General features: G+C 47.9%; 1 protein-coding gene and 1 long non-coding RNA gene across 20 annotated transcripts in view; one reads left to right on the forward strand and one right to left on the reverse strand.

The window, feature by feature from the left end:
* Slc7a7 (solute carrier family 7 member 7) overlaps nt 1-24,797 on the reverse strand; it is a 49,141-nt gene extending 24,344 nt beyond the window's left edge. Inside the window, exons 1-5 of one of the 19 annotated variants that reach the window (XM_087586662.1) lie at nt 24,631-24,797; nt 23,596-23,772; nt 21,047-21,187; nt 19,877-19,933; nt 16,046-16,188 (exon numbers count right to left, since the gene is read on the reverse strand). Coding sequence is in view for 11 of the 19 variants with exons in the window: in XM_087586654.1 (XP_087442780.1) it covers nt 15,637-16,144 (508 nt within the window). In the remaining 8 variants the exon portion in view is untranslated. 19 annotated transcript variants of the gene reach the window in all.
* Nucleotides 14,581-15,918, forward strand: LOC148000944 (uncharacterized). The gene is made up of 2 exons (XR_015638784.1): nt 14,581-15,119; nt 15,233-15,918. It is a non-coding gene; the product is annotated as an uncharacterized LOC148000944 (long non-coding RNA).
* Nucleotides 24,798-26,585: the final 1,788 nt, after the last annotated feature.

Below are 26,585 nucleotides of genomic sequence, written 5' to 3' on the forward strand. Positions count from 1 at the left end.
CCTAAATGTTATTCTCAACACCCATTTCAGGTGGTTGACAACCACTATGATTCCAGAATCCAATGCCTCTGTCCTCTGTGGTACCCGCACACACATGCACACAGCCACATACATACACACACATGCACATAATTAAAAATAAAACAAATCTTTTAAAACATTACAGTGAGGGGCTGGGGATTTAGCTCAGTGGTAGAGCGCTTACCTAGGAAGCGCAAGGCCCTGGGTTCGGTCCCCAGCTCCGAAAAAAAGAACCAAAAAAAAAAAAAAAAAGAACATTACAGTGAATGCCAGATGTGACATGCGTGCCGTTAGTCCCAGAACTCACGAGGCCGAGGCAAGTGGATCTCTGGGTTTGTGTGAGCTGGGCTACATTTTTTTAATGCCAAGAATGGTGCCATGTCTTTAATCTCAACACTTAGGATGCAGAGGATCTCTGTGATATAGAGACCAGGCTGGTCTAGTGATATACAGTGAGACCCTAGAGACCCTATCTCTCTGTCTCTCTGTCTCTCTAAGCTGAGAATCCTGCCTTCTCCTGAGTGAAACTGTACAAAGAACTCCTCAGGTGGCTGCAGCTGACGTGTGGGTCTCTTTGTTGACACAGACCAAAGGAGCTCAGCATAGGCCCAGAAGGATCGCAGGAGCCCAGGACAGGCTCAGAAGGCCCTACTTCCTCACTCAGCCCATCTCTCTTGTTTTTTTTTGTTTTTTGTTTTTTTTTTTTTTTTGGTTCTTTTTTTTGGAGCTGGGGACCGAACCCAGGGCCTTGCACTTCCTAGGCAAGCGCTCTACCACTGAGCTAAATCCCCAACCCCCCATCTCTCTTGTTTTAAATGGTGGCCCCACACCCAACACCCTTCTCATTACAAAAGTCCCAGAAATTCTCTATCCCACCCCTCATCTGGGTCCTTAAGGTCACTCACTCCTTTCCATCACTGCTCTCCATGGGGACTCTGGTTTCTGTTCCTAAACCAGCACCTCCACCTTCCTTCTCACATTCTTTCCAAAAGCCACCCATTCTTTCCATGTGGCCATCCGAGTTCTCCTTGGAACCAATGTGTTCATTTCAGCACCTCCCACCTCCTGCAACTTCACCTGCTTTGTGAAACCAACAGTGCCCCTACCCCCAAGATCCAGCTCGTATGAGGTACCATGTAGAGCCATCGTCATCCCAGGCCATCTCCTTGCCTGGCCCACATTCCAGCCATACAGCTACCCAGAACTCTCGGAACATTCCACACATTGATGAGTCTCTGCATCTTTGCAAATAGGGTTTTCTCTGAGAAGCATCCTAGAAAGTAGCTGCGTGTCTGCTGGGCTCAGACTCATGCCTGAACTGAACATGACTCTTCTCTGTAAAGTCTTCTACCTCTCTCCTCCCACAGAAAAGTGCTGCCAGGAATGGTAAACACTTGAAATAACCAGCAACTGGGAGACTCAGGCAGGAGGACAGCCTGGGTTACATTTTCAAAGCAAAAAATAAAACTAAAGTTGTCCTCCTGTCTTCTGCCACACCTGTCACCACACTTACACGACACAGCACTGTTGCATGGCATGCCCACCTGTCTCCCTCCTGCCCTATGAGTTCTTGAAAGGGCAGGGATGTCCATTATTATCCTTTCCCAGCACATAGTGTGCCTACATTGTGCTTCCAGAAGAACGGAATGAATGAGAGCTGTGTATTAAAGCCTTTCTCTTGTTAAACATGAAAATGTAGCCTGAGTCCTCCCTTAGGCCGACTGGAATCTCAGCACCTGACTTGTGCTGTGAGCTTATGAAACAGTAACTGAAGGATCGGGTCTGTCTCTGGAGTTACTAAAGACAAAACAATGTCCAGACACTGCCTGTGTAATGTCCAATGCACATGACCACTCGGGAGAAAGTCGAGCTGCAGGAAGAAAGAGTAGAGGCCTGAGTCACAATATACTAGCTTCGAACATCTTTGTAATCAATACCTTACACTGAGTTCAATGTATGGTTTTCACAGCATCTCTCCTGTGTGTGTGTGTGTGTGTGTGTGTGTGTGTGTGTGTGTGTGTGTGTGTGTGGTGTATGTTGATACAGTGCATCCCTTGGCTGGCCTAGAACTCACTGTGTAGACCAGGCTGGCCTTGAACTCAAAGAGAGTTCACCGGCCTCTGTCACCAGAGCATGGGAATTGCCACCATACCACCGTGCTTGTTTTGTTGTTTTTGTTTTGTTTTGTTTTGTTTTGTTTTGTTTTGTTTTGAGACAGGGTATTGCTACAAAGGCTAGGCTGGCCTTGAACTCATGATAAATTCACTTTCACCTTCCAAATACTGGAATTAGAGACAAGAACCACATGCCCAGCTCTTTCACCAATTCTCGGGGGCTGGGGATTTAGCTCAGTGGTAGAGCGCTTACCTAGGAAGCGCAAGGCCCTGGGTTCGGTCCCCAGCTCCGAAAAAAAGAACCAAAAAAAAAAAGAAAACATATCTGAGAGAATTGGTTTTTTTTTTTTGTTTTGTTTTTTTTTGTTTTTTTTTTTTTGGAGCTGGGGACCGAACCCAGGGCCTTGCGCTTCCTAGGTAAGCGCTCTACCACTGAGCTAAATCCCCAGCCCTCAGATATGTTTTCTAGAACTCATGGGCTCAAGTAAGCCTCTAGACTCTGCTTCTAGTCATCCTCGAATTATACTGAAAGTAAAGGGTAGGTTACTTTCTACCTAGAAGCACACACTGTTACGCTCAGCTCAAACACAAGTGGATCGCACCTTTCACTCTAATCTAAAAAAAGGTCGTCTTTTTTTATGATTTATTCATTTAATATATATATTATATATGTACACTGTAGCTGTCTTCAAACACACCAGAAGAGGGCATCAGATCTCTTTACAGATGGTTGTGAGCCACCATGTGGTTGCTGGGAATTGAACTCAGGACCTCTGGAAGAGCGGTCGGGGCTCTTAACCACTGACCCATTTCTCCAGCCCCCAAGGTTGTCTTAAAAGTCTTCCTTTTAGGCTTTGGTCTGGCAGTCAATTTAGAACAACTTAGAACAAGGTCAAGGTCAGGGTCAGATCCATACACCCACAGGTCTGAGCAGCCAGCCTGTCAACAGTATGCAGGAAAAAAAAAAATGACATTGTCATCCCCACCTCCCACCTCACATCCATCAAACACACTTAGGCCCTATCCCTGCATACGGGCAGGCTTTGGCTCCAGAGGTCTTGATGGCTGTACTCTTTGGTCCACATTGCCAAGGAATGGAAAACCAAAGAAGTATCCTGAGAGGGGTCCAGAAAAAGGCTCTCACCTGGCCTCAGCCTAGCACCCTGGAAGGAAAAGTTGCTCAACTGTGAGGAATGCACGAAGTTGAGACCAGGGAAATGGGAGGGGAGTGCACGGAGGCAGCAGACCTCCTCAGTTAATGGCAGCTCCCCAGCAACCACAAGCACTAGATGTGCACACAGGACTTGACTCCTTCCTCAGGCCCAGGACTCAAGCAGGAACCTTCTACTGAGAACTCCAAGGCAGCAGGTTGCTGTTTTTTCCTGCTAACCATGTGTCTCTTGCACCTGGAGTGTTTTGACTATAGTAGGTGAACAATAAACCATTTTGAGTCACACACACACACACACACACACACACACACACACACACACACACACACGCGCGCGCACGCCCTGAACCCACATGCAAACCCCATGCCTTTTGCTTACAGGGGAAGTCCGCAGATTCTTAGTAAACTGTGGCTATTTTGCATGTTTTCTGGTGCAAGTGTATGTATGTAGGTGTTCAAGAGTTTGAGTACATTTCTAGTCTCAAATTAGAGACAGCAAATTAGAGGGATTGACAGGTGTAGGCAGGCATTAATGCCAGAATTAAGGAATGACTGGCAGCTGTCACAGGTGTCGCAAACAGACATGGGGAAAGAATAAAGCCCAGAGAATGGAAATCAACAGTATGCAGCCCCCAAAGAAGCACAAGCAATGTTCTTTCCTACCCAAGGGGCCTGAGGAGACCTCCCAGTTACAGAGAACTCGAGATGTGTTTAAGGCCAGCCTTTGCTATTGAGCAAGACCCTGTCTTAAAAGGAAGGAAGGGAAAGGGGGAGTGGAAAGGAGGCTATGCAATAATAACCCTGAGTCATCAAAAGAAATGTCAAATTACAAAGGCAAGCAAATGCACCACTGGTTTTAAAGAGACGTCAGCAAAAGTGGTTAAAACGATAGAAGCCTGTCGCTTACAGTGATGCCGTCTCCTTAAAAATATCGCTTAGAGACGATCCCTCTCGGCGCAGCTACACTACTTTATGCCACATCTGAGGAGCCCAAGACTAACAGATCCTAAAGGGAGGCTCGGCAGCGTGTGACCTGCCCGGTCACACGAAAGTGCCACAAGAGAAATTACAGACCACATCGGACACCTCAGGGGAAAGGCCTCCCCTAGAGTGCCCTCTGCCCTTCCTGACTACAGCCTTCCCAGACAGACACCCCCCACACAGAGCCAGCGTAGGTCACAAACAAGTAAATCACAGAAAACCAGTCAGCTGTCGACATGGCTGTAAAGCAGGGGAATGGAAGATGTTGGGCAATAAAGACAGCAAAAGAGAACAGGAAACAAGGTGAGTGGAGTCAGGCCAGGGAGTCAGGCACTCGGTGTAAAATTCCTACACTCCCTGACGCTGCTCCTCCATAAACTGACAGTGTCTGCACTTCACGGTTGAGGGATCAGAGTCATCCCAAGGTCATCATCACCCTCTGAGAAGGGGGCTGGAAAGAAGGGACTACAGGCTAGCCGCCTCTCAAACACCTCCAACGTGGCTCTATCCATACAGAAGTTAAGAGAAGAAAAAGCGAAGGTGGATCAAAATGGTAAGCGTACAACTCGGGCCCGTAGAAACGCTCGTGCAAACTGCTTCCAAGCACCTTGCTTCACCAATTAAGCTCGCACAGGCCAAGGTGAAGAGACGAAAGCATGCATCAGGCAACAGAAACCAAAACTGAAGCGGCTGTACTTTTAATCAAACAGAATACGGTTTAATTAAAAAAAAAAAAAAAAACTCTAAAGGCTCTGGGTATGATGGCACAAACTGTTAATCCCAAGCAATTGGAAGGCAGAGGTAGGTAGATTGCTGTGAGTTTGAGGCTAGCCTGATCTACATAGAGAGTTCCAGGCTAGCCAGTACTACATAGTTAGACCCTATCACAAAAAAACAAACAAACAAAACTCTACAGAGCTGAGGCATGAGGGTCACATGAACCCAAGAATTCAAGAACAGCCTGGGTAATATAAAAACCATAAGGGTTGGGGATTTAGCTCAGTGGTAGAGCGCTTGCCTAGCAAGCGCAAGGCCCTGGGTTCGGTCCTCAGCTCCAAAATAAAATAAAATAAAATAAAATAAAATAAAATAAAATAAAATAAAAACCATAAGCAGTCAAAGACAGTCAAAGTCACAGTGATAAAGAGATCAATCCAACGAGAAGAAATAATAGAAGTGGAGAGATGCCCCAGCAGACGAGATACTTCCTGCTCTTGCCAAGGACCTGGGTTCTGTTTCAAGCACCCACCTGGTGGTTCACAACTACCTGTAACTGTGGTTCTGGGGGACCTAAGGCCCTCTTCTGGCTCCCTCAGGTACTGCACTCAGACACACACACACACACACACACACACACACACACACAGACAGATAGAAAGATGTGTGTGTGTGTGTGTGTGTGTGTGTGTGTGTGTGTGTGTGTGTGTGTGTGTGTGCATGTGAAATTAATCTTGCCAGGTGATGGTGGTTATACACCTTTAATCCAAGCACCTGAGAAGCAGAGGCAGGAGGATCTCTGAGTTCAAAGACAGCCTAGTCTACAGAGTGAATTTCTAAAAATCAAAACAAAACGGTAAATAAATCAATCTGTTTGTTTGTTTGTTTGTTTGTTTTTCTTTTGACACAAGGTCTCACTGTATAACCTTGGCTACCCAGTTTATGACCTATGAGACTGGTCTTGAACTCACAGAGATCTGTCTGCCTCTGCCTGTAAGTATTGAGACGAAAGGCATGGGCTACCACACCTGGCCTAATAAATAAATCTTTGAAAAGGAAGAGAAAGAAGAGAAAGAGGAGGAGGAAGAGGAGGGAGAGGAGGGGGGGAGAAAGAGGAAGAGGAGGAGGAGGAGTAGTGCCCAGGTTCCACCCAATATTCAGTTAGCCAGGGAAGATAGCAAGGGTGGTGTGATCAGGGCCAAAAGCGATGACTTCTAGCAATTTAACTCCCTCTTGCTATGCAGAGACCTGATGGCTGATGACTTCTGGCAATTAACTCCTGCTGATTGCAACAGGAGAGTTAGAAAAGAAACTTAGCTGCTTGGGCTCCTTCCTCTTTGACTGGGCCTCCAGCCAGTCAGGCAAGAGGTTCAGAGTTCTTTAACTCTTCATGAGCCAGAGAGAAAAGAAAAGAAAGTCAAGCACACACAGAGACACACACACACATACTGGATGAAGCAAAAGGGGGCTACACTGCCACTTTATTCTTGTTCTTGGCTTTTCTACCTTCTCAGGATAATTGGTCACATGGTTCTCTGTGCGCTTCTACATTCCATAAATTCATACTGAGTTTAAGGCAACAGTTCATGCCACAGGTCAATAGGGCTTAAAGAGTTACCGCAGGATTGTTTACATATCTTTCCATTAAGACTAGTACCTACATTCATTTTATATTTTATGGTTCTACAAGCTCATTAAAAGTTTAAAGCAACAGTTTTTACGTCACAAGTTAGCAGGGTTTTGTCAAAAGACTAATCATCTGCCTTGTGCCCTGTTATTTTGCAGCCTTATATAAACTAGTCCATCATTTATTTTCTGCCCTTGCACCTACAATAAACTATCCTATTCCTAGTTTATGATCTTTAGTTATCAGATAGTGGCCTCTTTCCTAACCTAGGAGGAATGTTTTTCTAGATTGGAAATTTTTTCCACACCTGTTTTCTTTTTCCAGTGCAATTAGCCCTGGACACATGAAGGTTTACAGAGTTCTATTTGCAGCTTTTATTCTACAGGGGTTTGAAATTACTTATATCAATTTAGGAATTCTATAAAATCATTATCAGGAATTATGAAATCATCATTGTACCCATACAGCATTACTACATGAGAGTATATCTTCATGTTGCTCTGCAGGAAATTTGCCAAATATGGTTGGGTGGGCTGATGCCCAGGAATCTTTAGGCTATGTAACAGTGGCAGGAAAGGCACATCAACAGCAAGAAACAATCGTGGGATGAGGTATCTAAGGACCCCACATCTCAGAGTGCACCCATTGCGGCCATGCATAAACAGTGGGCCATCTCTAGAAAACTCACTTGATTGCCATGGCCTTTCCTAAATGGCTTCTGACAGAGGAGAAGGAGGAGGAGGAGGAGGAGGAGGGGGGGGAGGGGGTAGGAGGAGGAGGAGGAGGAAGAAGAAGAGGAGGAGGGGGGGAGGGGGGGAGGAGGAGGAGGAAGAGGAAGAGGAGGAGGAGGAAACAATTGTAAATTTCCATCACCTCTGACTTTTACAATCTTTCCACTCCTTCTTCCACAAAAATCCGTGAGCCCTAAGGAAGCAGGTATAATACAAACATCCCCTCTAGCAGAACCAAGAACCCCTCAGTCTCTTCTTCTCTGCACTCTGACCAGTTGTGGGTCTCTGTGTTCATTTCCATCTCCTGCAAGAAGCAGCTTATGTAGTGAGGGTTGAAAGACACAGGTAGTGGTTCGATGAGAATCCCCTCATACATTTGAACGCTTGGTCTCCAAGTTTGTTTGAATATTAAGGAAGGATTAGGAGGTGTGGCCTCATTGGAGGAGGTGTGTTACCAGGAGCAGGCACTGAGGTTTCAAAAGACTCATGCCATTTCAAGTTAGTTCTCTCTTCCTCTTGCTTTCGGATCAAGATGTGAGCTCTCCGCTGTTCCTTCCACAAAGCCTTTGTCTTGCCATCATGGACTCTAACCCTGAAAGCCTAAGTCCAATTAAATGCTTTCTTTTATAAGTTGCCTTGGTCATGGTGTTCTGTCAACACAATAGAAAAGTAATTGATACAATGTGTGAATCTACAGGACTCCCAGTAAGTCATTAGAAGCCAGTTTAATGCTATGTCCATTTAGCAGAGTAATAGTAGTAGGGACTCCCCAGGGCCTATCTAGCCACAGAGCACAGCCCTGATAACAGTGCCAGGAAAGGGCTGCCTCTCATGGGATAAGTCTTGCTTGTTTGTTTTAATGTGTATGAGTGTTTTGCCTACATGTATGCCTGTGTACCATGCATGTGCCTGCTGCCCTTCTAGATCAGGAGAGAAATCCCCTGGAAATGGAGTTCCAAATAGTTGTTTGTTGATCTCCCATGTGAGTGCTAGAAATCAAACTATGGTTCACCAAAGGTCAGGAGGACTCTGAACTGAAGAGCCATCTCTCTAGCCCTGTAAAATGAGCTCAAATCTAATCAGAGTAATTGGATAATCTACACCATTCATGCCACTACTGTACTTGTGGGCATATCTTGCCAGGTAGATTAGTACTGCAACTCTCAGGGGTCACAGCTGGGGAGACTGGCCATTATTTTTCTCCTCCAGTGATATGTACAGCACCTTCCAGCACTATGAAAGCTAGTCGATAGAGAGGAAGCTTCCAGGTCAGTACCAGCTTGACACCCACGTCTGTGGTGTCTTCGGCATGGTGTCTTATCATTCTGAAGGCAGCCAATAGCATCGGCAACAGCCTGTAATGTTTACGAGTCTATTGTACCCCACTGACTAACAACTCCAAAAGATGTAACCCGTTCCTGGCACCAGGGTTTTGATTTATTAGCCTGTCTAGAAAGGGCTTGACTAAACAAGAGAAAAAAATCCCACATAAATCAAAGGGACAAAAAGGAAATATTACAAGAGAAATATGGAGGATCATTATGGAGGAATATATGGCAAAAACTGGAAAACCGAGAAGAAATGGATAGCTTTCTGAACACATGTGATCTACCACTAACAAATAAGAATGCTGGATCTCAGATTAAAAGTCTCTCAAGAAAAAACTCCTCTCCAGCAAAACACACTCGGTAAGTAATGGCGCTTGTCACCAAGCCTGCTGGCCTGAGTGTGAATCCTGTGACCCACATGGTGGAAAGGCAGAGCACGCACACACAAGTTGTCCTCTAACCGACACACACACACACACACACATATACACATACATACACACACATACATATACACACACATACATATACACATACATACACACACATATATATACACACATATACACACATACATACACACACATACATACACACACATACATATACACACACATACATATACACACAAACATACACACATACACACACATACACGCACACACATACACACACACAGAGGCACACAGACAGAATAAATAAGTGGGAAATGCTCTTTAAAAAGATATCAAATCAGTGCCTGTGATACATCAATCATATTAGTAGAGTGGAGGATAGAAAGTAATTAGCAATTTGATCAATGCAGACATGGACATTATCTTATAATAAAAACCCTCAGAGTCAGTGATGAGGAAATGATACATCTCTATGGTAGAGCACAGGGTGGGGAAACAGCTCAGTAAGATTTGGTCTCTAGCACTACAGTTTAAAAAAACAGCAAAAAAACAGAGTGAGGGGCTGGAGAGAAGGCTCAGTAATTTGAGAGCACTTGCTGCTCTCAAAGAGGACCTAGGCTTGGTTCCAGCTCCAGGGGATCTGACTCTACCTCATGGACTCACTGAACACTGTACACGCGTGGTGTACTTATAGACATGCAAGCAAAACACCCATATACATAAAAATAAAGAAATAATAAATCTAAAAACACCTAGGGTGTGGTGGTAAGTGTTTGTAGTCTCCACACTAGGGACCCAGAGACAGAATGATCTCTGCACTCACTGGCTGGCAGGTCTAACGTAATTAGTAGCCCCAGTTCCCAGTAAGAGATTCTGTCTCAAAAAACACAGGGCTAAAGAAATGGTTCTTTTGAGAGGCCCCAGATTCCATTCCCAGTACCCACATGGCTCACAACCATCTGTAACTCCAGTCCCACTCCAGTCCCAGGGATTCCCTCGTCTGCCCTCCTTTGGCACCAGGCACACACACACTTGATACACATACACATGTGCAGGTAAGACAGCCATCCGCATAAAATAACATAAAATAAAAATAAATAAGGGGGTTGGGGATTTGGCTCAGTGATAGAGCGCTTGCCTAGGAAGCGCAAGGTCCTGGGTTCGGTCCCCAGCCCCAGAAAAAAAAATAATAAATAAATAAATAAGGCTTAGAAACAAAGGTGAATAGCTCCTGAGGGGTGAAATCCAAGAGAGACAGACGGACAGAGACAGTGAGACAGAGAGAACGAGAAAGAGACACAGACACGCACATGCATGCACACACACACACACACAGACACACACACACACACACACACACACACACACACGGTGCACTGTTTAGGCAGCCAGGGATGCATAGTGAGAGAAAATGGGCTAGAATTGAGCTAGAAGCTTCCTCCCTGCCAGGCAGCTTTCCTGGTGCCAGAGGGGCTACCCTGTCAGCTGCTAGGAAAGAGAGAAAAGGCCGTCAATGTTCTAACCTATCTGCAAACCCCACATGCTGCAATTCCAACCTACCAGACAAGGTGTCTGTCCCCTTTGGCACAATAGAGATGTGACTGTTATGTGGTTAACCAACTGCTTTGTGAGTGGGTTTGAGGCCGGCTCTGTAGGAGTGAATTCATGCCTGTTACTGTAAACCTTGTCTAAAGCCCATGGTTCAGGGGATCACAGATCCCTGGGGGAAACCTATTTGTGTCGCTAAATGGACCTGGTATCAAACTGCGTCCTAAATATTAATATTTATAACCATAGGTTAGTGTGGCTCTCAACCTTGGTCAGAGAAGCTTCTGTTGGTCTGGGCAGAGACTTCCAGCTGGTCAGTGTCCTATGGACAAGTGACTGTTGAGTGTTTAAATAGGACATCTATATTACCTGCTTCTAGGCTCAAGGAACGTCTCAGAAGAGAGGATGAAAACAGTGTAAGCTATGGAGGATGGGGAAGACAGTGGAGGATGGGGAAGACTGTGGAGGATGAGGAAGAGGACTGTGGAGGATGGGGAGGAGGACTGTGGAGGATGGAGAGGAGAACTGTGGAGGATGGGGAGGAGGACTGTGGAGGATGAGGAGGAAGACTGTGGAGGATGGGGAGGAGGACTGTGGAGGATGGGGAGGAAGGCTGTGGAGGATAAGGAGGAAGACTGTGGAGGATGGGAAGGACTGTAGAAGATGAGGAGGGGGACTGTGGAAGATGGGGAGGGGAACTGTGGAAGATGGGGGAGGACTGCGGAGGATGGGGAGGAGAACTGTGGAAGGTGGGGAGGAGGATTGTGAAACACTGTCTCTGGACTCCAAATGTCATTGCATTCATGAACCCTTGCAGTTGTGGTTACCTGCATCAGGAAGAGGGGAGAGGCTCATGGCCCTGAGGGGCTGGCAGAGGAATTCTTTTCTTCAGTGGTCTAACCACTGTTGCACTGCCCACGCACCAGTAAATAACTCCCCACCAATGACTACGTAAACAAGCACTATTAAACTCAGCAAGGGGCAAAAAAAGATTGGAAAGTGGGAGGGGGACTTGTTGAGAAACAGAGGTGGTTCATAAGAGCAGGGGGAGGGGATGAGAGAGAGCAAAAGAAGTGAAAATGACCCAAAATCATTGAATAAAATTATCAAAAAATTAACATTTTTAAAGACAACGTTTCTCAGGCAGATGGTAAGACCCAACACCTGATTTGTCTTCTGACTCCATTCACAAACTGGCACAGGCACACACACACCACAATTGAAGGTTACACACACACACACACACACACACACACCACACCACACCACACACACACACACCACACCACACCACACACACACACACACACACACACACACACGGGGGGGGGGGATACACAAATACACATATTACAGGGTTTGCATACTAGGTCATAAAGCAAACTGAGACCAGGCATAATCAGACCTCATCTCCAAAAGAAAAGAGAGACCTTGAACCCCTGATCTTCCTGTACCCCCACCATCACCAAGCTCTGGGGTCCAGACGCGTACCCCATGCCTGCTTGACTCTTAGGGAGTACAGTATGAGACCTACTGGCCATAAAAAGAAGGCACGTGAAGAAATGAGGCACTGAGACACGGGGGAGGAAGTCAAGCTGCCTTTGTTTACACATGACACCGAGCTACACATAGAGAAACTCAAGACCCCAGTCAAAACCTGTTAGAACTGACAAATTCAGTAAGGTTACCAGCCTTAAAGAAAAAAAAAAAAAAGCAGCTCTTTTGACACCAATACTGAAGCTGCTGGAAGACAAATCGAGTCCCATTCTCATCCACAAAAGCTGACAAAATAAGGCCCCCAGAACGAATGTGAACAAGGAAATTAATGATTTCTCCAATGAAAATCACAAAACGACACTAAAAGTTAAGGAGGATACACACAGGCACATACACACTACACCATACCACACACCACACCACACACACACACACACACACACACACACACACCACACCACACACACACACACACACCACACCACACGCACACACACACATACACACACCACACCACACACACACACACATACACACACACACACACCACACCACACACACACACACATACACACACCATACCACACACACACACACATACACACACACACCACACCACACGCACACACACACATACACACACCACACCACGCACACACACAAACACACACACACACATACACACACACCACACCGCACACACACACATACACCACACCACACCACATACACACACACATACACACACACACCACACCACACGCACACACACACATACACACACCACACCACGCACACACACAAACACACACACACATACACACACACCACACCGCACACACACACATACACCACACCACACCACATACACACACATACACACACCACACCACGCACACGCACACACACAAACACACCGCACACACACACATACACCACACCACACCACATACACACACACACATACACACACCACACCACGCACACCACGCACACGCACACACACAAACACACCGCACACACACACATACACCACACCACACCACATACACACACACACATACACACACCACACCACGCACACGCACACACACAAACACACCGCACACACACACACATACACACACACACCACACCGCACACACACACACATACACCACACCACACCACATACACACACACAAACACACACACACACACACACACACACACACACAGGACCAAGCATGGTGGCACATGCCTTTGATCCTTTGATCCCAGCACTTAGGAGACAGAGGCAAGTGGATTTCTGTGCATTTGAGATCAGCCTGGTCAACACAGAGTCCCAAGACAGACAGGACTATATAGGGAGACCTTGTCTCGAAAAAGAAGAGGGAGGAAGAGGGCTCCCAGAACCTGGGAGGGGCAAGGAAGGCGGGATGGGGTGTGGAGGGGAGAATAGAAAGACTGATAGACCAAGGGTGCAACTGGAAAGGACCAATTACTGCTAAGATTACACAGCACGGTCAGACTATGGTTGGCCACAGTTTACTGAGGACCTCAAACATTCCTAACACAGAGGAATGACAGTACACATATGGGATGACAGGAATGCCCGCCCGTCCCCAGCTGATGATGACTCACGCTGTGCATACGGATGGAGAGATGGCTCGGCCATTAAAGGCCAGGCTCACAACCAAAAATATAAAGTGCCACACTGTATCCTGTAAGACACACGGCGACTGCATATTAATACATGATTAAAAATCCGCTCATGAGGGCTGGAGGGATGGCTCAGATGCACTGACTGCTCTTCCAGAGGTCCTGAGTTCCCAGCAACCACATGGTGGCCCACAACCATCTGTAATGGGATCTGATGCCCTCTTCCGGTGTGTCTGAAGACAGCGACAGTGTACTCAATATACATAAAATAAATAAATAAATTTAAAAAAAATCACTCATGAACCAGACACAGTGGCACGCACTTACAATCCTAGTACTTCAGAGGCTGGGCCACAAAGATGCCAAGGCCAGAGTGGGTTCTGTGGTGAGTTCCAGGTCAGCCTGTGCTATACAGCAAGACCCTGTCTCAGAAAAAGGAGGAGGAGAAAAGGAAGGAAGGAAAAATGGAAACTCCTGGAAGTGCATAAAGGCTAATTAACTACCCCAGTGCACCCTTACCCAGAATCATTATAAATCTACGAAGCTGGAACCAGTGTACGGCGCCATAAACAGGCCCGCAGCTCAGTAATCTGATAAATGCTAGGAGGTGCAGCAATATAGGTGCGATGGCATCCCCACCTCATTAAAAAACAAAACTAAAATCCAACCTATCCTTGAAGGAGAACAATTAGGAAGATCCTGCCAGTTGCTACAGGAACCAGCAGCATTAGGGGTGTGGGGTGAGCGGCTTTCTTCCTTTTGCAGCGGGTGGAGGGATTCAAGGCAAGTTTTCTTTCTTTTTTTTTTTTAAAGACTTATTTGTTTGTTTATTTATTATAAGTACACTGTAGCTGTCTTCAGACACACCAGAAGAGGGCATCAGATCTCATTACAGATGGTTGTGAGCCACCATGTGGTTGCTGGGATTTGAACTCAGGACCTCTGGAAAAGCAGTCAGTGCTCTTAACCACTGAGCCATCTCTCCAGCCCCAAGGCAAGTTTTCTTTTTGTAGCCCTGGCTATCCTGGAACTCACTCTGTAGACCAGGATGGCTTCAAACTCAAAGAAATCCACCTGCCTCTGCCTCCTGAGTACCGGGCCTAAAGGTGTGTACCACCACCACCTGGATCTACCTTTATTTTTTAACACTATATTCAATTGTTTATTTGTTTGTTTGTTTGTTTGTTTGTGACATGGTTTCACTACATGGACCAGGCTGGCCCCAGAAACCCATCTAGCTGCCTTCTGGAGTTAAAGGCATTAACTCCATTACATCCAACCTGTTTGCTTGCCTTCGGCGACCGGATCTCTTCTATGCAAGGCTGACCTCAAACTTGCTAAGGAAGAGGTGACCTTGAGGGTTGGGGATTTAGCTCAGTGGTAGAGCGCTTGCCTAGGAAGCGCAAGGCCCTGGGTTCGGTCCCCAGCTCCGAAAAAAAGAACCAAAAAAAAAAAAAAGAGGTGACCTTGAACTCCTGGCTCTCAGGAGACCTCCATCTCCCAGATGCTGGAGTTACAGGTACTAACTCGTACATACAGTCTGTGCAGTGCTGGGGAATCAAAGCGTGTCTTCATGCATGCGAGGCAAGCACTTGAACTGGCTGCCTCACGGAACCTTAAACTAAGCTGAACTGAATTTTCACGCAAAACTTTTTAGGGGTACCACTGACCGTCGAACCCAGAGCCTCCGCTTGAGAGCTTATTAAGCTATACCCTGGCGGTGTACATTAATTTTTACAATTAAAAAAAAAACTGTCACAGGCATTCATTTCCCAACTAACTCCTCCTCCTCCTCCTCGACTGGACTCACACCCCTGCTCCTGTCCAGTCCTCCACATCACCAATCCTGCCCCATCTCTACTTACAGATGCAGGCAGCGGCCAGCAGGCGGCCAGCAGCATAGGGAGCGCCACAGCTCGGGAAGAGGGGCTGCACCATGTAGTTGGCAAAGGTGATGGCAATGACGGCCTGGCTGGTGGGTTCAATGATGAGCAGAGAAGTCCAGAGGCGGATGAAGGCGAGAAATCCCCCGAAGGCCTCCAGGATGTACGCATAGCTGGCCCCGGATTTCTTAATGGTGGTACCCAGTTCGGCATAACACAGGGCCCCAAAGACGGAGAAAATGCCCCCAACAGCCCAGATGACCAGCGAGAGGCCAAAAGAGGCACTGTACATGAGTACGCCCTTGGGGGAGACAAAGATCCCGGAGCCGATCATGTTCCCCACTATCAGGCACACGCCATTAAGCAGCGAGATCTCCTTCTTCAGTTTTACCTGCTCAGCTGCAGGGCCTGCCCCATCCCCCTGAGCAGAGCCATCTGCCTCGTCTGCCTCGTTCTGAGCGGCCACTTCATACTTGGTGCTGGCGACCATGGCGGAGAGAAGGCAAGTCTTCACCAGCTCCCTTGCATCGCCCTCTAAGGAAGAAAGAAGGCTGTGTTGTTGGTAACTGCAGAATCTCTCCCTTCCACCCCACGGGGCCCAAGACAGCACCCACCAACCCAGAGACCCTTCTCACTTCTGTCTCCCCACAACACCCCAAAGGCTTGTCAAAATGGCTCTGACTTGACTGTTCCCCCAGAAAAGCATCAGTAGGGTGCAGCATACCTCATTTATCTGACAACGAAACCCTCGGCTTATTATGACACAGGACAGGCATGAGGCAGCTTGGTGAAACTTTTTTCTGCCTCCCCACCACCCCCAGCCCCGAAACCCTCCCCCCACCCCCAAAGCCTCTCTTTCCTCTGATTTCAGTTTCAAATGTCTCTATGCTGAGATGCTTGCATGAGGAACCAGCCCTGAAAGCAACTGGTTTGCTAGATCCTCTTTTTGCTGATTTGCTGCTCTTTCCCCTAAGGAGTCTATGTGCTAGGCTGAAGCTTTTAGAGTGCTCCTGCTACAGATGCATGGCCACCTCCCTGTTCGGGAACATCCATTAACAAATGGTCAGCTGGCATCTTAGATGTTGGCAAAGCCCAAGCAGCCCCACCCATCCTGAAAAAGAAAGGCAGGCGACTCTCTTTGTACTGCTTTTTTCCTTCTCCAGATACCTGTCCTAGCCTCTAGCATCCCGGGCCTCCTGCCGCCAAATCTCTCCCATCCACACCGGCCAAAAAAAGTAGGAATGAGCTTGGGGAAGGGTGGCCCAAATACATAGCAGAACCCAGAGGTGACTGGAGGCAGTGGGAGGTGGCTGCCCCCACCACCACCACAGAACTGCTGCAGGCAGCGGAGCAAACCAAGGAAAGGAAAGGACTAAAAGCCCGGCGGCAGATGCCCCGAAATACAGAGCTAGAGACAGCTGCACAGCTGCACAAAATAGGAACGCTTAATCAGACAAATGGCGAAACACTCCAGCAAGAGGCTCTGGAGCTGAGGAAGTGACTGGACGTACAGAGAACAGCAGAGGGTTTAGCGAGGGGACAGGGTGGGGCACACTCACTCCCTGCCTCTGGATATAAGGAGGTTCCCACAGCAATGGCCAGGCGCAGTCTCTGAGACAAAGAGGCACACACACCCTCCAAGAACAGTGGTCTGACAGCTCCTCCTTCCTCCAGCAGTAAAAGGGAAACCCAGACAAATGCCTACCGGATTTAAGTCAGGTCAAGAAGGGAGGAGGAGGTGAGGGAGCTAGAAAAGGAAGGGGTGAGGAAAAGGGAGAGGAACGTTAAGCAACCATCTGGGTCCAAGGTTCACGGGCCTTTCACATCTGTGAAAGGGGCAGCTAGGAGCTCCTGGCTCAGCACTTTCTGTGATAAGAAGGTGCTCGGTCAGGATTCTCCTTTGTCGGTTCTGCCCCAGGACAGGAGGCCCGGAGGAAGGGACAGCTAACTGGGTGTGCTCTCTGAAACCCCCGGAGAATCTAATAAGTTACCAAGGACAGACAGCTGGTGGCACAGACCTCTTCCCACGGTTCCTCCACATTCCACCCAAACCTCACTTCTCTCTCAGCCGAAACAAGAAAGGCAGGAAGGTTACAGAACGGGGCACATTGTTCATAGCCTGAGATTGGAGGAAGTATGAGAGTGAGAGCGGTTCAGACGCCCTGTGTGGCGCTCTAAGTGAGAGCTCTGTGCACTTGGTCACACAGAGAGAGAGGGGTGGCTGCCTCTCGACTCAAGTCATCACCCCAAAGTCTGAGCCTCGAGCTATTTCAAAAGAAATATGGCTCAGAAATGTGATCAAGCTTCTGGATACAACTCCACCCCACCAGTATGCTCTTTCACCCCTAGGGAAACTCGCTAAAGCCTCTGGAGCTTCCGGAAACTTCCTGTGAATGTCCCAATACAAGCGTCCCTCGATTTCTTAAAAACCTGTGGAGGCTCAGACGTGATTGCCTCATCCCTGTAATCCCACCACTCAGAAGGCTGAGACAGGAGGATCCTATTTGGTTAAGGCCAGACTGGGCTACAGAGTGAAACCTCATGTCAAAAGGCAGGGAGGGGAGCTGCCCACAATGGAAGCCCACAATGGAAGGAGAAGAAAACTTCCTACTGTTCTCTGAGCTTCACTTGTCCATGCGTGCACGCACACACACTATAATAAAATAATTAGCTGGGCATGGTGGCACACACCTTTAAACCCAGCACTCAGGAGGCAGAGGCAGGCAGCAATCTGAGTTCAAGTTCAAGGCCAGCCTAGTCTGGCCTTCAGAGTGAGTTCTAGGGCAGCAAGGGCTATGCAGAGAAACTCTTGTCTCAAAAACCTAATATATATATTGAAAACTGGAGTATAGCTCAGCTCAATGATAGAGTGCTTATCTACTGTCATGCCAAAATAGTGTGGAAATGAGGTTTCACTGAGCTATGCTAGACAGGCCCAGAATAAACAGAAAAAGTCTTACAATTTGAAAATCACAGTTTGTTCTACCTTTATAATCTACTTTAACTCTGGTGCACTGAGCCTTTTTTACTGCCTACCTGTTCTGAAACCCAACTGTCTATCCCTCCTCCTGCCTCCTCTTCCCCTCTTTGGTTATTCTACAGAAACAAACCGAGACAGTTCGTCTCTGCGCTCACTCAGCTTCCCATTCGGACCCCTTAAGTCTTTCAGCTAAACCAAGATGGAATGCTGGGCTTGGGCCTCCCAAAGACCGTGCCTGAGGGTGGAGAGACGGCTCAGGGGGTTGGGGATTTAGCTCAGTGGTAGAGCGCTTGCCTAGGAAGCGCAAGGCCCTGGGTTCGGTCCCCAGCTCCAAAAAAAAGAACCAAAAAAAAAAAAAAAAAAAGAGTTGCCCTGGTCCTGGTGCAGCAGCAAAACAGTAAGGGGCTGGGGATTTAGCTCAGTGGTAGAGCGCTTACCTAGGAAGCGCAAGGCCCTGGGTTCGGTCCCCAGCTCCGAAAAAAAGAACCAAAAAAAAAAAAAAAAAAAGAGAGAGAGAGAGACGGCTCAGAGTGCTGTCTGTTCTTGAGAAACCAGGCTCAATACCCAGCACCCGCATGCCCGCTCACAACTTGATGCCCTCTTCTAGACTCCATGGCTGCTGATACACACATAGCAGGCAAACACAGGCAGGCAAAACACCCATACACGTAAAAACACATTTTAAAAAAACTTTAAAGATCGTGTTTCTCACAAGACAGCCCTACGACCATCTGAAATCCATCTTGAAGACACTGTCCTTTTCTCCCAGCATCCCCTGCAGCGTGTCTGTGATGGTAATGCTAACATTGCTTGAGTTCTTGTCCAAGCCAGACACACCACCCACATCGGTGCATTAGTTCAGTGGAATGTATGCAATCCGAAAGCAGGGAGTACACACTCTGCAGGGTGCCAAAGCAGACAGGTGGCAGGCAGCAAAGATCACAGAGCTATGCTGTCTCCTCAGCTTCCAGCAATCTGGCCCTCCATTGTCTCTGGTCACTTGACCATCCCTTTAGACAGGAAACCGCTCCAGGTGGCTCTGTAATGAATTACCTAGCACGGACTAAGATTAGATTGGAAAGCAAGCCTCTGTAGTCTTTAGAGGGCAGCATGGGCGGAAGTGCTGTCACTGCCTTGGGGCTGCACCTCCCATTCTCATTTTGGGTGAGGAGAGGTCACAATGTCTACCCAGAGTGCTTTGACTTCTGTTACAGACACAGAAACACACATCAAGACACCTGCCCTTTTAGGATCAAGATGCACTTGCTGTCAATGGCGTACAGACTTGAATGCAAATCCCTGGAAAGGAGAAAGGAGAAACGGACGTGAGGGTCCATGAGATTGAGCTCATGGTTGGTCTCCCCCCCAAAAAAACAAACAAACAAACAAACCCCCAGTGAAATCCTTAAGGAACTTAAGGATGGATGGAACCCACACCCCGGCAAACAGCACCCCCTAGTGGTCCCACCAGGAAGTACAACAAATGGAATCTTCTTCCCAGCTTCCTAAGCCCTCTGCAACCAGGCAGGGCAGGCTGCCACTCACAGAGATGTTCCCTCTTTCCTCACCCACTGCCTAGCACCAAAGACAAGAGGATGCCACTTTTGGCTCTCGCTGTCCCGCTTCCACCGTTCAGACAGCCTGGTAAAGCAGCATCCCCTAGGCTCTCCTCCTAGGAGGAACTCAGCCAGGGCAGATTTTATAGAAGCTGACACACTGCTTGTCATTTTCCTTTTCTTTTGCTGTGCTCATCTCTAAGGACATCACGGCTATTCCAGAAAAAAAAAATGCACTCATTCTACAGCCTAAGGAAGTTTCCAATCCAGGGCTTCCAAGAGCAGGCAGCAGAACCCCCCCAGGCACGAGTGCCTGACAGAGCAGCCAGCCAGTGTTAAACAATCATGCTTCATGCTTCAACAGCAACACCAAAACGCCCTTCCTCCAGGAGCCTACCAAGCTCAGTGAGCTCCTGTGAGAACACACTTTGTCCCCCCAGAGACCCCAGGGCTTGCCTTCCTCGCTCTGCAACTAGCCTGGATTGCCTCCCTTAACAACAGAAACAAAACAGATACATAGTAGTGAAGTTGGACTCCTCATCCAGCCTCCATAGCTGCTCAGCCCCTCCCTCCCCAGTTCGCCATTTGTTTTTCTATAGTCCACTATAGCTAAAACCGTCCCTTTAAAAAAAAAAAAAAAACAGTGAATTTAAAAAAAGAAACTGTTTACTGCTCTGACCAGAGCTTCCATTAACTAAAGAGCTGAAGTCCCCGGACAGAGCACTCTACCCAGACAGTGCCAGAGCTAGGGGCCAAGAAATAAGGTTCTTCCTCTCTCTTTGGCCAATTTTCAGGTATTCCATCCTCCTCCTGTGCTTCCTTACACATTCGTTTTCCTCGCTTCCCCGCCTCTTACCTGTCTGGAGGCCTCTGGGCAAGTGCAGGGAGGAGGGGGCTAGCAGCACACTGGGGTGAGGAGAGGTAGGTAAGAGAATCGGGGGTTTGACTTCAGCAGCTGTTGACACGGAGGAGCAGAAAAGGCAGAGGGTGCCTGGGACTGAAATGGAAAACAGGAAAACACATGTGTGACTCTAGCCGGCGGTGGGGAGGGGCCAGAGGACGAGCTTGGGCTGAGATTGCCTGGTCAGACAGGGAGGACCTCAGAGCCGGCTGGCACCCGGGCATCTTCTCTGTTGGGCTCCTCCTCCCCACCTCAGCCCGTTGCCTTCCTTCCTCCTTGTTGCCCTAGCTTGCTGAGTGTTTAAGTGTACCCTCCTGAGGCCCCTCTCGACCTCTCCTCCATTCTGTGTCCTAACTCTCCAACCCTGCCTTCTGTGCTCACTGCCTTTGATCTCAAGATCCCACCTTGAGGCCAGTGAAACTCTGCAGTCCTATCTCAAGAGTTTGTGCCATCTCAGCCTGGAAAACAAGCCCAGGAGGCCAATGCATAGCAATGAAGGCCACCTGTGAGTACAAACAAGTTTGTACCCAGATATCAGTGAGCTCCCTCCCAGCTCAGATCCCTAATTGGCTGAGGAGTTGTGAACAATGAGACTGAATTACTAGGTAAAAACCAACTAGGCCCGTGCCACCCTGGGCACATTCCTAAAGTTGGCAGCCTTTCAAACCACTGTTATTTAAATATCTGTTAAATGTTTACTTTGCAGAAACGGAGAAAATGTGACCCTGGACTAAAAAACGAGGAGAGAACTGGGGAGATGGTTCTGCAGATCAAAGTGCTTGCCGTCAAAACCTGACAAGCTGATATAAGCCCTGAAACCCACAGAGGAAAGGGGAAAGGCAACTCCCAAAAGTTGTCTCTGGCCACACATGGTGGGGTGGTGCAGAGTTTAATCCTCTAAACCCAGCATAGGCAGATCTCTGTGAGTTCTCAGGAGTTTGAACCCAGACTAGCTTACATAGAGAGATGTAGGGTAGACAGGATACATAGAGAAACTTTGTCTCAAAAAAAAAAAAAAAAGCAGAGCTGTCCTCTGCCTCCACATGCACTGTGGATACACGCACACACATACACTAATTTAAAAAAAAAAGAGTTTAAGGGGCTGGAGAGATGGCTCAGAGGTTAAGAACACTGGCTTCTCTTTCAGAGGACCTAGATTCAATTCCCAGCAACCACACGGCGGCTCACAAATGTCTGTAACTCCTGTTCCAGGGGATCTGACACCCTCACACAGACATACGTGCAGTCAAATCACCAATCTACATTAAATAAATAAATAAATAATGAAGGTTTTAAGTTTAAACTAGATGAGCCTCCTTATATTCAGAATCAGAGATATAATTTTCAGAAGATACTTCTTAGTAGGCATATTAAGCCACTGAAGGTGTAGCCAGTATAAATCTCTGTCCAGGGGAGTGGCATGTCACAGCACAAGAAGTATTCGCACAATCCAGGTGTGACCACTGCCTTTGGGCAGCCATCTGTTCCATAAATTACTCCAGATGTGGTCCAGATAAGGACTCGAGAATTCTCACTGGGGACTGGAGAGATGGCTGCTATTCCACAGCCACCTCACCCACCTCAGGCCGCTCCTGACTGCCTGGATCTCCAGGTCATCTGACACCCTTTTACATCCGAGTGCAGTACTCACTCACAGCACGTATATACACTAAAAATCATAGAGTAAACTTTAAAAAGAATTCTGACCGCATCCCTAGATGGGGAGCCAAGTTATATGTTACCAAAAGGCAGAAGCCAGAGCTCGCTGGCACCAAATCAGAAGTATCCCAGGGAAAACGTGAGGTTCTTTTAGATCCCAGGCCACTTCCTGGCTGACCAGCCCTTTAATCTTACTCTGGGGACAAGTCCAGGTTATCAGTGAGGGAGGTTCACAGGAAGAGAGACAGAGCTGGCCCTGCTTTCCCTCTTGCTGGGACCACACAACAACCTCACTCCCACCACAGAGCGTTTGCAATGTCAGTTTGACTGTTGGGCTGTTCTTCCTGCTGAGAACATTGTTCTCTGTGACATTTTTCATTCCTGGTACTATCTGTCATCATCTCAGCCAATAGCAGATTAGCATCATAAGAGCTCTGTTCCCCATTGGACCCTAAGAAGGCGGGGGACCTCACACAAACCACCAATATATGAAGAAAGGAAGAAAGAAAGGCAGAAAGAAAGAAAGAGAGAAAGAAAGAAAGAAAGAAAGAAAGAAAGAAAGAAAGAAAGATTGATTGATTGATTGATTCTGTCTCTGATTTCCCGGCTGGCTGGGCTCCTGGATGGGTCCTTGAATTTGCCGTCCAGGCCACCCAGTGTTGATACCCTTAGCTTCAGAACTGCCCCCTTCACTACTAGGTTACTTAGAGTAAGGAGAATTCACAAATACTTAATCTTTCCCGTTTTGATCCACTTAAGGGAAAGAATGTGGTTTTCACTTTTACTGACTGACAGGCCTAAAACAGTTTGAACTTGACTTTTGGGCCAGCAGACAGTGCACTTACCTAGCAAGCACAGGACCCGGGGTTCCACCTCTGAACAGCCGGTGCAGTGGCAGTGTGCCAAGTTTAGGGCTAGCCATGGTCATTCAAACTCAGATGTGGAGGCAGAAAGATCTGGAGTTGAAGGCCAGCCAGCCTCGATACATATTGAGTCTGAGGTTGGTCTAGACTGCAAAGAAACTGTTTCCAAAAAAGAAAGAACAGAGAAGATGAGGGAAAAAAAATGAAAGGAGGGAGGAGTGGGGGGAGGACAGGAGGGACAGGTTCCGTGGGTGAAATGGCGAAGTAGCTAAGATTGATAGCTGCCCAAGCAGTAAGACCTGAGTTCTAATCCCAGCTCCCTGGTAAAAAGCTACTAGGGGTGGAGACAGGAAGATTACTGACACTTGCTGGCTGCCAGCCTAGCACCAAATAAGGTGAGAGGCCTTGTCTCAAGGGAATATACCCTGCATCCTCTGATGCCAGGTGTGTACAGGGACAAGCACCGCCCCCGCCACACACACACACACACACACACACACACACACACACACACACACACACACAAGCTCATACACCACACTCAACATACAGGTACACCAGAAACGAAATTGACTTTTGTTTTAGCTAATGGAAAAACTAAAAGGCCCACACCTAACGTTCTTTCCTGGAGACCCTCATCTAGATGTGGCCCATCCCCCTCCACCAGCGGGCTCACCTTTGCTTCTCTCCCAAGCTTCCTCCCCCGTTACTCTCCTTTCACTGGGGCTCCGTCCCGCACCTCTCTTTTGTTGGGTCTTTCTCTTGGTCTGCAGCTCTGAAATATCTACCGCTCAAGACCCGACCCAGCCACAATCATCCGGCTTGCCCTCGAATGGGCAGGCGCCGACCAGGGCTGGGCTCTTCCCTTTTATCTAAGAAGCTCTAGAATAAGGAATTGGGGTGAATGAGAGCGAAGGAAGCAAAGGTCTGAGAACCCAGAGACCCTGCAAGCCGACCCCAAGCCCGGCCCCGCGCCTACATGATGAGTCCCCGGGGAATGAAAATGATTGCGGATACCCTTGGAGACGTGTCCTCTGCCCCAGGCACACTCAGATTCCTCTTCCCTTCCCTCCCAATCCAGCCCGAGCTGTCAGCCAGACGGCGGTCTGACCAAAAATTCCAACCCTAGACAGCCCCTGCCTCCAACCGAAGAGCTGGCTGAAGGAACCCAGGCCGGGAATCCCGGGAGACAGCGGGGGACGGGGGCGGTGCCTGCTTGCAGCCGGGGGGAGGGGTCTCCCGGACTTTATCTCTGCCTGTCTGTGTGTTCCGACTCTCCGCCCCCTCGGGGGAGCTGTTGCATCAGCTTCTAGGTCCCAAATTTAAAAAGTGGCCACGGTGCCCCGAAAGTGTCCTGAGTAGTCGCCAGGAGGCAGCACTTAACCAAAAATAGCGGCTGCAAAGGTGACTCGAAGACCAAACTTGTCCAGTGATCCTTTCATCAAACCCAAGCAGAGACAGATGGGGTCTCTGAACTTGACAAGGTGGCACACGCTTGTAATTCCAGCACTTAGGAGGTGAAGACATGAGGATCAGAAGTTTAAAATTATCTTCGGTCACATAGCAAGTGGAAAGCCATGCATTCTCAGAAAAGAAAAAGAAGAAAAGGTCTTTGAAGGACCAGAGTGACATGGAGTGCTTGCTTGCCTTTCGTGCTTGAGTTCTGACAGTCAAAGGAGTACCTTAGGTGTCTTCTTTTCCTACTCTTCTCATTCCCTTGAGACAGAGCCTCTCACTGGCCCTGAAGCTCACCGTTTTTGGTAAGGCTATCTGGCCAGCAAGCATCTGGGACCTGCCTCTTTCTGCCTCTCTCCCTCCAACTCCCATCCTCCCAGCCCCCCACCCCCACCCCCGCTAAGATAATAAGCTCATTGCGCCAATCCTTCTTGTTGAGGTAGCTGCTAGAGACTCAAACTTGGGTCCTCATGTTTGTTTAGCAAGCACCTTTACCTGCTGACCCATCTTCCCCGCTACATAATTTTTAAAATGTTTTATTCATTGGCACCTGCACACATGTGTGCATTCATGCATGTGTGTTCGTGTGTGTCGCTTATGCTGTGTGTGTGTAAATGAAGGTGCATGTGTACCACAATGAGTGTGGAGATCAGAGAGAACTTTCAGTAGGCTCATGGGACTGAACTTAGACTTTCAGGTTTACACAGGAGTATTTTTATCTACTAAACCATCTCACTGGTCCCCATAGACTTACTTTTTAAAGAATCTGGAGTGGAGCAAAGGAGAGGCTGAGACAGGAGGATCGTGTATTGGAGACCAGCCTGACCTCCTTTGCAAGCCTCTGTCTCAACTAAATAGGATACAAAAGAATATGGTATGCTTTGTGCGGGTTCCTGCTAGCCAGAGGTCTGTAAATAATATTTCTTGCATAATTCGGCCTTGGCTTTTTAGAGGTGAAGAGTCGGGTCTTGTTTTGTAAGTCCTCATTGTAGACCTGGCTGGCCTCAAGGTGACAATGATCCACTTCCTTTTGCCTCCTGAATGCTGGGATCAAAGGTGTGGGCCTCCATGCCTGCCTCTGACTAGTTTTGTTTGTTTGTTTTTTATTATTTCTTTATTTATATGAATACACTGTAGCTGTCTTCAGACACACTAGAAGAGGGGATCAGATCCCATTACAGATGATTGTGAGCCACCATGTGGTTGCTGGTAATAGAACTCAGGACCTCTGAGAAAGCAGTCAGTGCTCTTAACCACTGAACCATCTCTCCAGCCCCTTTTTTTTCGGAGCTGGGGGCCGAACCCAGGGCCTTGCGCTTGCTAGGCCAGCGCTCTACCACTGAGCTAAATCCCCAACCCTATTTGTTTTGTTTTTAAAGCTAACCTTGTCTACTCACCTTTAAGACAAACCAGATGAAAAGGCACACACTTTAAGAGATGTCACAGTTGGTGCTAAAATAGACAGCTCGGGTGTTCAGAGAGCTTACTGACCGATGCTGCGGAGGACCAGGGTTCAT

The sequence above is a fragment of the Rattus norvegicus genome, chromosome 15 (assembly GCF_021556685.1).
Source record: "Rattus norvegicus strain SHRSP/BbbUtx chromosome 15, alternate assembly SHRSP_T2T, whole genome shotgun sequence".
Classification (NCBI taxonomy): Eukaryota; Metazoa; Chordata; class Mammalia; order Rodentia; family Muridae; genus Rattus; species Rattus norvegicus.